Source organism: Saccopteryx bilineata, chromosome 2 (assembly GCF_036850765.1).
Source record: "Saccopteryx bilineata isolate mSacBil1 chromosome 2, mSacBil1_pri_phased_curated, whole genome shotgun sequence".
Taxonomy (NCBI): domain Eukaryota; kingdom Metazoa; phylum Chordata; class Mammalia; order Chiroptera; family Emballonuridae; genus Saccopteryx; species Saccopteryx bilineata.
In genome coordinates, this window is record NC_089491.1 from 175454330 (window position 1) to 175472975 (window position 18646).

The 18646-nt window shown below is 41.3% G+C and overlaps 1 protein-coding gene and 1 non-coding gene across 10 annotated transcripts in view; one reads left to right on the forward strand and one right to left on the reverse strand.

Moving 5' to 3' along the window:
* The window catches only part of ERC1 (ELKS/RAB6-interacting/CAST family member 1), a 550202-nt gene extending 533593 nt beyond the window's left edge, over nt 1–16609 (forward strand). For all 9 annotated transcript variants that reach the window (XM_066258688.1, XM_066258691.1, XM_066258683.1 and 6 more), the window contains one exon: nt 16018–16609. In XM_066258688.1, the coding sequence (XP_066114785.1) occupies nt 16018–16155 (138 nt within the window). In that variant the 3' untranslated portion in view covers nt 16156–16609. The remainder of the gene's footprint in view (nt 1–16017) is intronic.
* TRNAI-GAU (transfer RNA isoleucine (anticodon GAU)) lies at nt 9878–9953 on the reverse strand. The gene has a single exon. It is a non-coding gene; the product is annotated as a tRNA-Ile (tRNA).
* Nucleotides 16610–18646: the final 2037 nt, after the last annotated feature.

Consider the following 18646-nt stretch of genomic DNA (forward strand, 5'->3'; position numbering starts at 1 on the left):
TGCCTCTGTAAAAAAAAAAAAAAAAAAAAAAAAAAAAAAGTTTGCAGAAGAGTTGGGGGATTAACATAGAACCAGCTGTTGAAACACAAGACAGAATTAATGCTTTAGCAGTACTCACCTCTGAATAGAGAAGGCCTCACAGAGGAAAGGGGCAGCTGAGCTCAGCCAGGAGGGATGAGGGCAGTGGGCGGGCAAGGCGTGTCGGGGTGAGATGGTCCACATTCTGGAATGAGGGATCTGCATCGGAATAAAGCAAAGACAGGAATGGCAAGGACACACCAGGAGATGAAACTGGAAAAGGAGGGTGGGGCTGCCAGGTGGTAGCTGCCTTGCAGAAGAAACTTACACTCCATTTTATAGGTGGAGAATCATTGAAGACATTGGAAAAAGAGGAGGGAATCTGACTCAACTGGATTAGAAAGATTGCTCTCAAAGCCAGGGTTGAAGTGGTTGTACAGCGGTTGCAAACAAGAGATGGTTGGATATAAGAGATTGTATTTAGGGTTGTGCCCAGAAAATGATCATCAATGAAGAGCCGAAACCAAAAGAAGCAGCCTGAAAAGGGCAGTGACAGGAATCTCACAGAAGAGTGTGTTTTAGAAGAATATTTAACCACATGGAAAACGGTAGCAATTACTAAATGCAAAGAACAGTTTATTAAATACATTGCTTACAAAAATTAGGGGATATGCTATCGCTTCATTATTTATTTTGAAATATCCCTAATTTTTGTGAGCAGTATAATATGGACAGTATGACTTGATGTATGAGTTCAATATTCACAAAAGAAATATTTATCAGGCATATATTTGACAAATGTGAGTGAAACTCAGGAGACAGAAGGGAACTAGAGTTGTAATTATATTGACATACCTTGATAATGGTTAAATTTAGGTCAAATAACAGTTATACTATTCTCTTTTCTTTCATATATGAGTGTAATTTTCTGTGCTAAATAAAAAAGGTTTTACAATCCCAAAAAAGGACACTTCGGTAGAAGTAATTAAATTGGCAAAGAAACTGGATTAATGTACTAAAGTGTTAATGTGCTAAAGCACTTGCAACAATACTTGTCCCATAGTAAATGACCAATAAGTTAGTTGTTCATATTATTACCGCTGTATAAAGCTAAAGATAGAGTTATCCAAGCTGAGGTGTGAGAGGAAAATCAGACCTCTTAGACCTCCAGACTCCCCAGAACACGTTAGAGGAAGCAGAAAGAAGAGGAACAGCCACAGGACAGGTAAGAAAGGGATGGGTAGGCGAAGGAGAGCCAGGAAGTCAAGAGGGGAGACGATTTTAGAACTAGGAGGCGTTATCAGGGGCAGATAACACAGAAGGGCTCAGATAGGATGAAAACTTGAGTCAAGACCATTGGATTGTGCTGTTGGGTGATCCTTGAGATTTGTGTTTTGGGAGATATTTGAGTTTTAAAGTATACATGCATACAGACCGTACACAAGTCCTGCTTATGCAATGCTGAACTTTTGTACACACCTAGTGAACACCTGGCCCAGGAAGCAGAGCCTCGCCAGCACCGGAAGCCTCTGTCTTGGCCTTCTCAGTCTCTGCCCCACCCTGAGAGGGGGAGCTGACTTTTAATGCCACAGATTAGTTTTGTATATTTTTGAACTTTATGTACCTGAAATCATACAGTGTAAACTCTTCTGTGTCTAGCTTCTTTCATCAACATTGTGTTTATGAAGAGCATACATTAGATACACGTAGATACACTTCATTCTTATTACTGTGTGGTATGTCATTGCATAAATATAACATAATTTATCATTTAGTTGTTGGTCGACATCTTAGTTATTCCCAGGTTTGAGCTGTTTTTCTGGATTCTTTTTGTTTCATTGGTCTATAGATCTTTTTTTGTGCCAATTGCAAGCTGTATTATACTTTTCTTCATGACAGTTTTCCGTGTTCTTAAAACTGTTGTTCTTCAAGGTTGTTTTGGCTAGCCTGGGCTCTTGGCATTTCCGTTTACACTTTGAATAACCTTGTCAATTTACACACACATATCTGGTAGTTTTGATTTATATTGAATCTATAAGTTATTTTGGGCCGAATTAACACTTTTACAATATTGAGTCTTCCAATCCATGGTTGTGTTGCCTCCCTCCATTTAATATATTTTTTCTTTCAGTATAGCCAGTATACAATCTTATATTGGTTATATTAGTTTCAGGTATATAATATAGTGATTTGACATTTTTATACCTTAAAATGTGATTGCCTCACTAATTCTAATAATCATCAGTCACCATGTAAACTTATCACGATATTATTAACTATATTCTTCTGTTCCTATGAGTCTGGTTTTGTTTTCTTTGTTTGTGGAATATTAGGCAGCAGTAATAAAGAATGAAATCTTGTCATTTGTGACAACATGGATGGATCTATCTAGAGGGTATTACGCTATGCTAAATGAAATGTCAGAGAAAGACAAATTTACCATATGGTTTCACTTATATGTGGAATCTAAGATACTTTTTATTTCTCTAAATAATGTTTTATAGTCCTTAATGTAGAGGTCTTAGTTTAGTAACCTTTTGAGAGAGCAGTTTTGGTAAAATGGCAAAACTAAAAGATGTTACAAAAGGAAATGAGAAACAGATGCTATACATAGACCACTCTTCTTGAGATGCTTGATGGTGAGAGAAAGAGAAAAAAATAGTACTAGTTTGTGAGAGATACAGATTGGAAAGCTGTTTCCAGGATGAGTGTCCTCAGAGTCCCTGGTGAAGGACCTAGACAGAGGAGAGATCGTAAGCACAGAGCTAACTGAAGAGGTGGGGCCACGGAAGAAGGAGCAACAAGGAGCGCTGTGGGGTCATTTTGAGGTAGGACGTTTCGTTGCTGCCTTACCTGTAACAGTTTCCCCGGAGCCCTCGCTGCTTGTACAGTGAATGGCGCTGAGCCACCATTAGTGTTGTGCCCTTTGCCACTAATAGCGCCAGACCCCACAGGCAGGAAGTTTGCAGCGGCCCAACCTGGTGCTTTTGTGTCGTTCTAATCCACATTTTCAAATCCCTGTTTCTTTTAGCAGAACTTGTTATTTTATATTTTCTCTAATGGCGGTACACGCCTGTCCATTTATTATTTCAATAGTTCCTTCCTTCAGAGCATCTCGGTTAAAGTAAGGTTTAGTGGGGAAGGACTTTTCCACTAAATCTCGAGGTGCCGGTGCCCAAGAGGCTTGAAGAAGAGGTTATAGTAGATATTTTGTATTTGGAGGAGACTGAAGTGCTGAGATAGGAGGTTTAATGTGCATTTTACAGAAGGAGCTCGCAGGAGTATGAGAACAAATTTGTTTTGCAGTTCAGTGGAAAGTATTTCACTCCAGAAGTGTTTTTAAGTGTGTTGTTGTTTGTCTTTGGATGCAAAGCTTGGAGTACATACACAGAAGGTTGTTCATATCCAGGGAAGGGATCGTGTGAACCTAGGTTCTACACATATACTTGTGGTGCTTTTAAGAAAGTAAACAAAATACTATTTTTCAGTGTAGTACTTGCACTGATGGATTTGTAGCTTTAACAACGAAGGTAAAGAGGGAGAGAAGAACTTAATTTATTGCAGCTAGGATATAATTAGCATTTTCATTAAATTCCCAACATTACATGCTTGTACTTTGGGGAAATTCTTTTTGGTTTTAAGTATAAAGGGGTATTTCTTTGGGGAGGAGGTGAGGTGGGTAGGAGGCATGGGGGTGTGGGGTGGCCAGTGGGCTGGGGGAAGAAGAGGGAACAAGAATATCTTGAGTGAGATCTGGTATATTACAAGTTTCAGAAGCTGGAGTACACCCTTCCCAATTTGTCCACAGGACCTGCTGCACATGCTAACAAAATATGTTGACATAACAAGGTACTAATGCATTTCAAGATTTGTTTTCACACCTGTGCCATGTAACACATCTAAATTCTTAGTTTGTCTACTTCGTACTGCCTTTCTGTCCTAAGTGGTCCAAAAGGTTCCTGTATTCCTTTGACTTCAGAATGACTAAAGCTTTGCATTTCAAAGTCAGAGTAAAAGCCCTCATTTTTAAAGTAATTCTAGTTTCATGAGAAAGATTGATCTTTGAGGTTTGTTGTTTTGTTTTGTTTTTAAGACTGGAGATTTTAGCATATAATGGATCAAGTGCCAATGAAATCTCTCCAGCTCAACCATGCCACATCTAATGCTGCTTTCAGATAAAATACAAACCATGCACACTCCCTGGAGGACAGAGAAAGGCCTACCAGATGTAAAGACACTGCAGCTAATGAAGGAACACTTCCTTCTCTAAACTCTTTGATTCTTTTGATCCTCTTTATTTTTTTTAAACACCTTTTCCTGGGCAAACCATTCATTAGACCTTGGAAAAGGCAAAGCCTTCTAGTCTATCTCTGGGAGGGGTTTTTGTCTCCTAATCTTTTTTCAGCATCTTTACTTATACTTCCTCCCATACTAATCACTCTGCCCCTTCTTGTTTATGCCCTGCTGCCATTTGTGGGTAATAATCACATTCCCTCCTATAGTGTGCAGTTACTCAGGTCTACTCTTTAAATCTTCTAATCCTGCCTCATGAAAGGACCCCTTCAGCTTCTTAGTCATGCCTGCCACTTTTCTTTGAACTTATTCCAGTTTGTCTTCATTTTTATGGTAATGAGGTGCCTGAAATGGAACACAGTTCCCTAGGTGTGGCTTCACTGCAGCCTCGTGTAATGGACTGGGGGTGGGGAGGGTCCTCGGCAGGATGGTGCCCCGGCCTGGCCGGCCCAGGGCCTTTGTCCATCTCTGGGAGCTGGCATTGCTTCTTTCCAGACCCAGTGATTCCGGCATTCCTGGACATCAGTACACAGCCCAGTGCCTTACCCCTCCAGGCCTTATTAGCTTACATGACATTTCTGTTTGGAATGACCAGTTTTTTGTCTTCTAATGTCAGCTGCCACATTTTTCAGAAACTCTTTTTTGCCCAGACTGGAGGCAGTAGCAATTTAGAACGCTCTGGGGGCATTTCCTCCTCAGTGTTTTGCATGGAATCCTCAGCCAGTAGTTCTCTACAGTTTTATTGAGATGTAAAACTCAATTCTACACCATATTCTACAGCCATTTAAAGTGTATGAATCAGTGGGTTTAATATGTTCACTGAATAGTGCAACCATCACCACACTCAGTTTGCAAACATTTTTATCATTTCAAAAAGAAATTCAGGGTTATGAGCGGCGCCTCCCAACTACCCCACCTCACCCCAACCCTAGGCAGCCACTCACCTACTTTCCAACTCTGGCTGTGCCTACTCAGGACAGTTTATAAAAATGGAATCATACAGTACGTGTGACTGGCTTCTCTCATTTAATGTTCTAGGGTTCGTGCTGGAGCAGGTAGCAGGATCTCATTTCTTTTCATTGGCGGGTCGGTACTTTTTGGGTGAACACTTGTGTTCCTTCTCAATGTCTTAACAATATAATAATTACATATTTAAAATGCATATAGCTTTGAATATTTATATTACATAATTTTATTCATTTATCATAAAATTGATGCTTCTTGTGGTATTAGACAATACAGGAGTATATAGAGTGAAACTGAAAGTCCTTCCATCCACTCAAATTAGCCACTCAGTAATTCTGTTTTTGCTTTCATACATTTTTTTCATAAGTCCAAAGAAAGATCTCTTTCTTCTCTTGTTTGACACTAAGTTTGTTAATAATTTTCACTCTTACAGATTGCCTTGGTAAACATGCGTGTGCATACATTCTTGAATTTCTTACTGGTATTTCTATTTGTGTGTGTGTGTGTTTTAGAGACAGAAAGAGTCAGAGAGAGGAACAGATAGGGACAGGCAGACAGGAAGGGAGAGAGATGAGAAGCATCAATTCTTCGTTGCAGCACCTTACTTGTTCATTGATTGCATTCTCATATGAACCTTGACCAGAGGGCTACAGCAGACCGAGTAACCCCTTGCTCGAGCCAGTGACCTTGGGTTCAAGCCAGTAACCATGGGGTCATGTCTATGATCCCGCATTCAAGCCAGCAACCCTCGCTCAAGCTGGTGAGCTCGTGCTCAAGCTGGTGAGCCCGTGCTCAAGCTGGTGAGCCCGTGCTCAAGCCTGATGAGCCCCGTGCTTAAACCAGTGACCTCAGGGTTTCAAACCTGGGTTCTCTGTGTCTCAATCCAATGCTCTATCCACTGCGCCATGACCTGGTCAGGCTCTTCTGTGATTTTTTTTGTTTATATCCTCTGCCCATTTTTCTATTAGGTTATTAGGCTTATAGTACCACTCAATATGTTGACATCCTTCCTGTGTCTTTTTGTCCTTTGTCTTATTTATTATAAGTGTTTCCTAAGCCATCATTTGTATTTTAATTTGTTATATCTCTTCAGTCTCCATATAATCATTTTAAGTTTCTATTTAGTCCAATTTGCCCCTTTTTCTTTCTTTTATAGGTTTTTTTAAATGCATTACCCCCTGCCTTAGTCAGTTCAGACTGCTATAACAGAATACCATAAACTGTGTGGCTTATTAACAACATATTTATTTCTCACCATTCTGGAGGCCAAGTTGAAGATCACGATGCCAGCATGGTCTGTTTCTGGTGAGGGCCCTCTTCCAGGATACAGACTACCTGCTTTTCTTTGTGTCCGCAGCCCAAGATTTTTTTTTTAATTGCTTTTAGTACTTTCATGATATTATTTTTGATAACTTTTTATAGAGATATAATTGACATCATATTAGTTGTAGGTATACAAAATAAAGGTTTGATATTTGTATATATTACAAAATGATCATCACAACAAGTCTAGTTACATCAATCACTGCCCATAGTTACACATTCTTTTCCTTGTGATGAGAACTTTTAAAATTTACTCTCTTAGCATATGTCAAACATACAATATAGTATTATTCATTATAGTCACCATGCTGTATATTACATCCCCAGGACTTATTTACTTTATAACTGGAAATTTGTATGTTTTGACTCCCTTCACCTTTTTATATTACATTTTTTGATAAGAGGAGCACTCGACCAGGGCATTTTGGCAAGCACCATCTGGGGCTGATGCTTCAGTCAGCCGAGCTATTCTCAGCACCCAAGGCCGATGCATGAGCAAGTCGAGCCACTGGATGCGGGTGAAGAAGAGGGAGAAAAGAGAGTGGGAGGGGAAGAGAAGCAGATGGTCTCTTCTCTTGTGTGCCCTGACTGGGAATCAAACCCAGGACCTCCATACACTGGGCCAATGCTCTATCCACTGAGCCAACCAGCCAAGGTCATTTTCTTTATTCTTCCATCAGTGGACATGTAGGTCTTGGCTATTATAAATAATGCTGCAGTGAAGTGGGGGTGCATATATCATTTTCAGTTAGTGTTTTCATTTTCTTTGGATAAATATCTAGAAGCAAAATTGATGAGTCATACTGTAGTTCTATTTTTAATTTTTTGAGGAACCTCCATATTGTTTTCCATAGAAGCTGCACCAGTCTACATACGAACAAGGCATGAGGTTTCCCTTTTCTCCACACCTTCAGCAGCAGTTATTATTTCTTGTCTTTTCAATAATAGCCATTCTAATAGGTGTAAAATGATATCTCATTGTGGTTTTGATTTGCATTTCCCTGAGTGAGCACCTTCTCATATACCTGTTGGTCATCTGTATGTCTTCTTTAGAATTATGTCTACTCAGACCCTCTGCCCATTTTTTTTTTTTTTTTTTGTATTTTTCTGAAGCTGGAAACGGGGAGAGACAGTCAGACAGACTCCCGCATGCGCCCAACCGGGATCCACCTGGCATGCCCACCAGGGGCGAAGCTCTGCCCACCAGGGGGCGATGCTCTGCCCCTCCGGGGCGTCGCTCTGCCGCAACCAGAGCCACTCTAACGCCTGGGGCAGAGGCCAAGGAGCCATCCCCAGCGCCTGTCTGCCCATGTTTTAATCAGATTAGTTTGGGGCAGGGGTTGCTATTGAGTTGTATGAGTTCTTTATATATTTGTTATATTAACCCTTTATTAAATATATGACTTGCAGATATTTTCTCCCATTTGGTAGGTTGCCTTTTCTTTATTTTTTTTATTAAATGAGAGGCAGGGAGGCAGACAGACAAACTCCCACATGTACCCTGACCAGAATCCACCCAACAAGCCCCCTGTGGGGCAATGTTATGCCCGTCTGGGGCCACTACACTGTTGCTCGAGCAACCGAGCTATTTTAGTGCCTGAGGTGAAGCCATGAAGCCATCCTCAGTTACTTGCTTGAACCATTCAAGCCATGGCTGTGGGAGAGGAAGGGGGGGGGCAGGGTAGAGAAGCAGAAGGTGCTTTTCCTGTGTTTCCTGACTGGGAATCGAACCCGAGACTTCCACACACCAGGCCAATGCTGAGACAACCAGCCAGAACCGATAGGTTGCCTTTTTGATGGAAACCACTTTTTAGTTTGATGTAATCCCACATGTTTCTTTTTGCTTTTGTTGCCTCTGCTTTTAATATCAAATCTAAAAATCATCACCACAACCAATGTCAAGAAGCTTACTGCTTATGTTTTCTTCTAGAAGTTTTTAGATTTCAAGTGTTACATTCAAATCTCAATTCATTTTTAGTTAACTTTTATGTACAGTGTAAGATAGTGGCCCAGTTTCATTCTTTTTCATGTGGCTATCCAGTTTGCACAACACCATTTATTGAAGAGACTATCCTTTCCCTACTGTGTATTCTTGACTCGTTTGTCATAAATTAATTGGCCAGATATGTGTGTGTTTATTTCTGGGTTCTCTGTTCTGTTTCATTGATCTATGTGTCTGCTTTTATGCCAATACCATACCATTATAATTATAGCTTTGTAATATAGTATGAGATCAGGGATCATGATGCCTCTGGCTTTGTTTTTCATTCTCAAAATTGTTTTGGTGGTTTGGAATCATTTTTAGTTTCATACAAATTTTAGGATTTTTCTATTTCTGTGAAAAATACTGTTGGAATCTTGATAGAGATTGCATTGAATCTGTAGGTTGCTCTGGATAGTATGAACATTTTAACAATATTGATTATTTCAAGCTATGAGCATGGAAGTTTTCTATTCATGTCTTCAACTTCTTTCATCAACATCTTAGGATTTTCAGTGTACAAGTCTTTTACCTCCTTGGTTAAATTTATTCACAGGTATTTTAGTCCTTTTGATACAGTTATAAATGGGGTTGCTTTCTGAATATCTCTTTCAGAGATTTTTATTCATATATAGAAACACAACAGATTTTTGCATATTGATTTTGTTTATTAGTTTTAACAGTTTGGGAGGGGAGCTTTTTAGGGTTTTCTACATACAACATGTCATCTGCAAATACTTCTCTTTTGATTCAGATACCTTTTATTTCTTTTTCTTATCTAATTGCTCTGGCAAAAACTCGTAATACTATGTTATGTGAAAGTGGCAAAGTGAACATCCTTGTCTTGTTCCTGATCTTAGAGGAAAGCTTTCAGTTTTTTACCATTGAGTATGACGTTAGCTTTGGATTTGTCATGTATGGTGTTTATTATGTTAAGGTATGTTTTCTCTGTGCCCACTTTCCTGACCATTTTTTTTTCCTTTTTCCTGCATTTTTCTGAAGCTGGAAACGGGGAGAGACAGTCAGACAGACTCCCGCATGCGCCCGACCAGGATCCACCCGGCACGCCCACCAGGGGGCGACGCTCTGCCCACCAGGGGGCAATGCTCTGCCCCTCCGGGGCGTCGCTCTGTTGCGACCAGAACCACTCTAGCGCCTGGGGCAGAGGCCATGGAGCCATCCCCAGCGCCCAGGCCATCTTTGCTCCAGTGGAGCCTCGGCTGCGGGAGGGGAAGAGAGAGACAGAGAGGAAGGAGAGGGGGAGGAGTGGAGAAGCAGATGGGCGCTTCTCCTCTGTGCCCTGGCTGGGAATCGAACCCGGGACCTCTGCACATCAGGCCGATGCTCTACCACTGAGCCAACCGGCCAGGGCCACCTGACCATTTTTTTTATCGTAAATGGGTGTTGAATTTGTTCAAATGCTTTTTCTGAAATTATTGAAATGATCTTATATTTTTATGATTTTATATTTCTATGCTTCACTTTTCTAATATCATGTATCCATTCATTGATTTGCGGATATTGAATTTATTTGCATCCCTGGAATAAATCCCACTTGATCATGGTTTATGAACCTTTTAATGTACATATTGTTGAATTTGGTTTGCTCATATTTTGTTGAAGGATTTTTTGCGTTACTGTTTATTATACATATCAGCGTGCAATTTTCTTTTCTTATGGTGTCCTTGACTATTTTTGGTATCACAGTAATGCTGACCTTGTAAGATGAGTTTGGAAGTTTTCCCTACACTTTTACTTTTTAGAAGAGTTTGAGAAGGATTGGTATTAATTCTTCTTTGAGTGTTAGGTAGAATTCACCTATGAAGCCATCTGGTCCTAGAGTTTTGTTTGCTGGGACATTTTTTGATTATTGATTCAGTCTCCTTAGTAATGTTTGGTTTGTTCAGATTTTCTGTTTCTTCATAATGCAGCCTTGGTATGTTTTATGTTTCTAGGAATTTATCTATTTCTCCATGACATGTTGTATGTAGATGTTTTAATTTGTTAGCATACAGTTGTTCATAGTAGTCTCTTATGATTCTTTGTATTTTTGTGGTATCAGTTGTAAGTCTCCTCTTTCATTTCTGATTTTGAGTTCTCTTTTTTTCTTGGTAAGTCTAGCTAAAGTTTTATCTATTTTGTTTATCTTTACAAAAACTGGCTCTTAGTTTTATTGATCTTTTTTTCCCCCTTTTTAGTCTCTATGCCTCTTATCTCCACTCTGGTCCTTTATTTTCTTTCTTCTATTAACTTTGGGCTTTGTTCTAATTCCTTGAGGTATGAAGTTAGGTTGTTTATTTGAAATCTTTTTTTTTTTTTTTTTTTTTTTTGCATTTTTCCGAAGCTGGAAACGGGGAGGCAGTCAGACAGACTCCCGCATGCGCCCGACCGGGGTCCACCCGGCATGCCCACCAGGGGCGATGCTCTGCCCCTCTGGGGCGTCGCTCTGTTGCATCCAGAGCCATTATAGCGCCTGAGGCAGAGGCCATAGAGCCATCCTCAGCACCCAGACCATCTTTGCTCCAATGGAGCCTCAGCTGCAGGAGGGGTTAGAGAGAGACAGAGAGGAAGGAGAGGGGTAGGGGTGGAGAAGCAGATGGGCGCTTCTGTGTGCCCTGGCCGGGAATCGAACCTGGGGCTCCTACACGCCAGGTCGATGCTCTACCACTGAGCCAACTGGCCAGGGCGAAATCTTTCTTTATTCTTAATGTAGGCATTTATCTCTAGGACCTTTCCTCTTAGAACTGGTTTCTCTATATCCCATAAATTTTGGTGTATTTCGATTTTTATTTGTCTCAAGGAATTTTATTTCTTTTGATTCTTGATCATTTGGTTTTTCAATTGTATATTGTTTAAAATTCATATATTTGTAAATATTCCAGTTTACTTCTTGTAATTGATTTCTACTTTTATACCACTGTTATAATGCTTAATGAAATTTCAGACTTCTTAAATTTATTGAGACATGTTTTGTGGTCTAACATATGATCTACCCTGGAGAATTTTCTGTGTGCACTTGGGAAGAATTTTTTAAATTTAAATCTTTAGCCTGACCTGTGGTGGCGCAGTGGATAAAGCGTCGACCTGGAACGCTGAGGTCGCCGGTTCAAAACCCTGGGCTTGCCTAGTCAAGGCACATATGAGAGTTGATGCTTCCTGCTCCTCCCTCCCCCTTCTCTTTCTCTCTTTCTCTCTCTCTCTCTCTCTCACTCTCTCTCCTCTCTAAAAATTAATAAAGAAAAATTTTTTAAAAAATACATTTAGATCTTTGGCCCTGGCTGATTTGCTCAGTGGTTAGAGTGTCAGCCTAGCATATGGACGGTCCTAGGTTTGATTTCCGGTCAGGGCACACAAGAGAAGTGACCATCTACTCCTCTCCTTCTCCCTCTCCACCTTCTCTTCTTCTTCCCCTCCTGTAGCCAGTGGCTCAATTGGTTGGAACATCAGCCCAAGCACTGCGGATAGCTTGTTGGTCTAAACACATCAGTCTCAGGTGCTAAAACTAGCTTGGTTGATTCTAGCATCAGCCCAAAACGGGTTGCTGGGTGGATCTCATCCGGGATGCATGCAAAAGTCTGTCTCACTATCACCCTTCCTCTCACTTAAAAAAACCCCAAACAATCTTTAGCCAGTCTGAAGTTTATGTTTATGTATGGTATGAGCAGGAATCTAAATACAACTGGGCCCACTCAACCTAAAATATTCATTGATCTTTATTGCCTCCTGATCATATTCTAAATCACTGATCAAATGTTATTAATACAATACTTTCTAACTAGTATACTTTTATAGCATGTTTTATAGTCTGATACAGCAAGTGCTACATCATTTTTCTTTAAAATGTTTTCTTGACTCTTCTTATATATTTATATTACACTTCAGGACAATTTTAGATGTGAGACTTTACTAAGAAGGTTATGTCCCTCATGCAAGGACTCACAGGGTCCAAATTTAAAAAACTCTCAGCCTAGCCTGATCAGGTGGTGGCGGAGTAGGTAGAGTGTCGGACTGGGACACGGAGGGCCCAGGACACGGAGGACCCAGGTTTGAAACCCCGAGCTCACCAGCTTGAGCCCAAGGTCGCTGGCTTGAGCAAGGGGTCACTCTGTCTGCTGTACCCCCCACCCCTGGTCAAGGCACATATGAGAAAGCAGTCAATGAATAACTAAGGTGCCATAACAAAGAATTGATGCTTCTCATCTCTCTCCATTCCTGTCTGTCTGTCCCTGTCTATCCCTCTCTCTGTCTCTTTCTGACCCTGTCACACAAAAAAACAACTCTCAGTCTAAAAAAAAAAATTTAGAATCAATTATTGAGTTTTAAAAAGAGTCATTTGAATTTGACTTGGGAATAAATGTATTTATAGTATACATTTAGGTAAAAACAAAATTAGTTTCTAAATCTATATAAGTAATTTATATAATATCATTGCCATTTTGTTTCTAAAATTACAGGAATATATAATAAAAGTGTCAAAGAATTTATGACAAAATATTTAGCAGTGTATATCTCCTGATACTGTTTTAAGTGATTTCTTTTTCTTGGTGCTTTTTCAAATTTTCTGCAATGTATGTGTAATACTTATTGAATTTAAAAGTACCTTGAAAATAGTATTAAACTAAAAGGTATCCATTAGCTCCCTGTTTATCTACCTAACAGAAACCAAATAGAATAAAAATATTTTGTGCTATAAATATATGACTTATAGAGAGAGTCCAGTACAGATGACTGGCTCAGATGCAAACCAGACTTGTTCAAAATATTCCAGGAGGAATCTGAGGCAGTATGGCCTCACACTCTCCTCGCCATGCTGAGTGGTTGGTGCAGTTCCATGGAAGAGACTTCAGAGCTGTGGCCTTTTCACACAGCAATGTTTCTGGGTTATATTCTGCACAGCTGTATTTATCAGCACCTGGCCTCCTTGGTGTCCTCATCCAGAGAGCTGTATTTCTATGACACCAGGCCTTGATACGTACCAAGACTTGGTATGGTCTAACCTCACCCTAGCATGTCTTGATCTTTTAGTAGTCAACATGTAGCAGAAAGAAGATTGCTGACTCTGTTTCCATCTCTTTGATGTATTTGAAGAGGCAGTATGTTAATTCTGTCAACACTGTAGTTAGAACTTGGTTCTCTATGTTCTTTTGGGGTAATCTTACCAGATTTAATAAAAATAACAGTAACAATAATTATAACAACATCTAACATTTATCAAGCATTTTTTGTGTGACAGGCATTATACTGCACTTTATAGGAATATCTCATTAAATCTTTAAAACAATCTATAAATGGCCTGACCTGTGGTGGCACAGTGGATAGTCATCCTGGAATGGTAATGTTGCTGGTTCGAAACCCTGGGATTGCCCAGTCAAGGCACATAGGAGAAACAACTACTATGAGTTGATGCTTCCTGCTCCTCCCTCCACCCCCCTTCTCTTTCTCCTCTCTAAAATCAAATAAAAATAAAACCTATAAATGTTATTGCCCCAGTGTCCACATGAGGAAACTGAGGCTCAGAGAGGTCCAGGTCATATAAGCTGGCAGAGCTGACATTGACATCCAGGCAGCCTAACTCTGTAGCCTATGTTCTTAACTAGACTATGAACTTCATTTTTAATTTGTCTTCTTTTCTAAAACCTGCTATATTGTCAGTCTTATTTGTCTAATATCCACAGCTGGAACTGTCAGAATTGTTTTCCATTCTCTCTCACTTCACTCCACTTCCCCTCAGTCCTACCTTTGGAAAGTCTTGTATTCATTCATCTGTTCTCCATTTCCCCAGCCCCTACCTTCGTTTCAGCCCTCCTTAACTCTCACCTGGGTTTGTAACAATTACCTCCCTTGATGTATTCTTTTTTATTCCACTCAGCCTAACATGTTTTTATCTTTATAGCTATCTTTTAAGTAAATGAAGGTGATCATGTCTCTGTACTGTTTGAAAACTCTTGGACTTTGTATTGTTGTTGTTTTAACCAGATTAAATATGAACTCCTTAGCTTTACATACACAGCCTGGCCTATCCGTCTCTGTGGCTTCTTTCCCTGTTGTTCCCCACCCAGTCCCCTACCTTGTGCTCCCACCGTATTGAATGTCTCATCTTCCCTACATCTCTGCATCTGCACTCGCTTCAGCTGCTTGAAAGCCTCCTCTGTCTTTGATCTCCCAGACTCCTATTCAGCTCTCAGGATCCAAATCATATGTTGCCTTAGTAACATTTTCTCTGACTCCTCCGGGATGAAACAGTTTTTCTTACATCTTCCCCTGTAGCATATGCTCATGCCTCGGTTACAGCCCTTCCCCTGCTGGGCTGTAATTATCTGCTTACCTGTTTGTCTCGTTTATTAACCTAAATGCATCTTCAGGGCAAGAACCAGATTCACGCCCTTAGTTGGTTTAATGCTTGAAAGGATGTAAAAGAGGGTGTTTAAAACAGAAGTTAGAATTAAACTTACTTCTAAACAAATAAGACTACCTCATTTCTAAATTAACAGGTCTAAGTTAGGGTAGTCTAATGCACTGAATAAAAGTGGTAAGTAGAAATAGGAGACGTCTAGTCTTTTTAAGTCAGGGACCATTATGCAAGGTTAGGATCCTGTCTGAGCTCTTCCGTGTACCTGGGCATGTGTGTGGTCTCGTGGCACAGTGGAGAGGGCATTTCGCCCGGACTGAGAGGACTGGGGTGGGGGAGGTGGAGCCCCAGCTCTGCACATTGCCATCTTCGGGACTTAGACTAGTCACTAACTTCTTCTTTAGACCTCATTTTAATGAAAAGACATTTGATATTTATTTTTATACTTTACTGCTTGTTAATTTAGATGCAGGAAGACTTCACATAGAAGGTGCCTCTTGTCTTTTTTTTTTTTTTTTTGCTTTATTGAAGAATAATTGACAAAATTGTGACATATTACAAGTGTACAACAGAATGATCTGATATACATATACATTGTGAAAGGATTCCCACAATTGAGTTAACACAGTCATCATTTCATATAGTTCCTTATTTTCTTTATGAGAATACTTAAATTATACTCTTAGCAAATTTCAGTTATACAGTAAATAGAATTGACTGTCACCATGTTTAACCTTAGAACATCAGACCGTATTCATCTTACAGCTGAAAGTTTGTACCCTTTGCCAAGCTCTCCCCATTTCCCCCATGCCCCAGCCCCCTGGCATGACCATTCTACTCTCATTTTATGCATTCCATGTTTTTGGTTGTTTTTTTGTCTTGTTTTGTTTTTCCCAATTCCACATATAAGTGGTCCCAAGCTATATTTGTCTTTCTCTGTCTGTCTTATTTCATTTAGCATAATGCCCTCCAGGTTTATCCATGCTGTTGCAAATAGTGTTTCTTTATTGATAAACAATAATTCTTAACTCGGTGCAGATAGGATTGTTTTATTTCATCTGAAATTCGTCTTTCCGTTCCCTTTCAGCTTCAGAATGAGTTAGAAAAAGGCGAGCGGGACACTGTGGAACTGCAGGAGTTTGCCAACGCCATTCTCCAGCAGATAGCAGACCACTGCCCGGACATCCTGGAGCAGGTCGTCAATGCGCTGGAAGAATCATCCTGACCCTGCCTCAGGGGAGCAGCCAGCCGAGCAGCCCAGCAGAGTGAACCCAGGAGCCAAGCAGAGAACTCTGAGGAACAGGCACCCAGAAACCTCTCGACACAGCATAAACACTACGAAGTCTGTCCTACCTTGATTGGCCCTTCAGGTGTGGTTCCAGTGCCATTTCTACATCTGTCATCTCACTCTGCCTTTCTACTTACTTTCTTGACGTCCAGGCTGGGTAAGGGGACAAGTCTTCGTGAGCACTGTCATCTAGTCGCCAACGGTGGGAACTCTGGAAGCCGGTGGCTCTGCCCTCACAGAGGGGCGTGGGGTAGCGGCCTCTTACCTTCTGTCCTTGATGTGAGAACTAAGTCTGGAACCTACTTGGAGTTCAGCATACTGAGAGGATGCTTCCCATGGACATGAGAGCTGAGTGTCCTAATACCACAACAGGTGCTTTCTCCTAAAAGGGTAAAAAATATATATATATATATATTATTAGAAAAATAGAGAGGGGAAAAGAGAGAACAGGGACAGAGAGGAAACCGACTCTCAGTTTCACTGTCTCGTGTTTACTCTTCACTGTGGCAGCGTCAGTGCAGGGGCGCAGCCACCGGCCCCGGGGCTCAGCTCATGCAGAGCCCAGCCCTGCCGGTCTCGCTGAGCCGTGCTCCTCGCCCCAGCCAGCCAACACGAGGATGGTGCAGACAGTGCCCCGCCCCGTCCCTCGCATGAGACCTCTTGCCTTTCACCTAGTTTGTCAGACTCTGTGTCTCCAGTGGGAAGAGGAGCGGCCTGACGGGAGGCACTGTCCTCACCAGCTCTGCCTCTGTAGGCGGCCATTCCTTGGGTCTGCCTGGTTGGTCCTGCACATCTCTCTCGCCAGTCCCTGAGCGCTAGAAGAATGCTCTGCCTTCCCACAACCTGCTCCAAGCTCTTGCAGCCCACCTGTCTCTGGACTTTGTGAGCACCTTCCACCCTTGTTGATTTAGTCTGGCTTGGCACCCCTAGAACCTTAGACTTGTGCATTGCCTGGAACCCCCTTCTGGCACAAATGAATGTTTCTCACCCCACACACATTCCTTCCTTTTTCTTTCATTCAAAGAATACGTATGAAACACCTACTGTTAGATACTCATCCTTGAAAAAGTGAGAGAGAGGTATAAAGGGTTCTTCTATGAGATATACCTGCTTGAGTCAAAGCAGTGAAAGGAGTACCTTCCCCTCCCCCATCTTAATAGAAGGGATCTCTCCCGGAAAAACCTTTCACAAATCAGCATTTCTCATTTTTCACTATAATGGAACTGATGGGTGTGGGGTTGGGGGTTGAGTCACTTGCTTGCCTACAGGGTCCCATTTGATGATTCAGGATTTTGTTTATTGTTGTCACCCTAAAAGTATTTAGGGGCCTGTGACAGTGGATAGTATTTTCTTAACACATCCGTGTGCACCTTGTGGAATTTGGCCAGCTCCATGTCACGAATCAGAAAATTAAGACTATACTTTCAGGGATCATTTCTATAGTTTGTTACAAATCAGAAAACTAACCCCAAAATCACAAATCCACTTGAAGGTATTGGCATTTTCAAGGGCATTTTCCCCCAAACATAAACAATGGCAGTGATAAATAATCAGGCACCAAGGAATAGACCACGGGACTAAAATCTAAGCCTCGGCCTTTTGCCGCCTGTGTGGCCAGACACCCACCAGTCACTGGCATCTTCTGATAAGAGTTGCTGGGTAAATGTCTTTGTCTGGCTTTTTCTCCTTTGCCCTTTCCCAATTACCCAAAGAACCTGATGCTGTCTGGAAAGTCATCATAGCTATCAGTCAGTGTCTTCCCACCAGCAAGCCTTGACCTTCTCATTAACTTCACGGTCAGATCTCCAGCTGTCCTGACTCCCTGCTGTAAAAGTCTGTCCCTGCAAGCAGCTGTAGAGTGTTCCTTATCAAAGGTTTAGATGGACTCTGCTCATAAACTTCTTCCTGAGATGCTTCCTGATAGCAACCTGGCCAGAGTAGGGGTGCAGGAGCTAGGTATTAAGTGGTGGTCATTTGAGGTCAATTACCTCAATTCCATTTCTTTATTGCACTGCCCTTAAATCATGTAGCTAGCCCCGGTGTTTCAGGGCTGGAATATTAGAATATCACTTTAAATACCATAATGCAAAGGACGGAGGTATGATAAAAAGCCTTCACAGGACTGCAGCAGAGCAGAGAAAGCAGAAGAGCCTGTGCCCAAAGGAGTGGCCTGGCCTGGCACTGGCCGCTGTTGTCTAGCCGGTCCGGCTAGGGCAGGCATTGGTCAGGTCTCTCAGGATCCCGCCATTCGGCCTTTATCATCAAATACACTCCCTGCCACCTCGCCCATGTGTTGTGTGACTCTCACTGGACCTTCTTCCTTCCCCTTTTCATTTCAACCTTTCCTGTTGCTCTCCCTGTAAAACTTTATGGAAGTCCTCTGGACTGGTGCTTCTGAGAAGGAAAATTTCTGGGGCAGGCATCATCT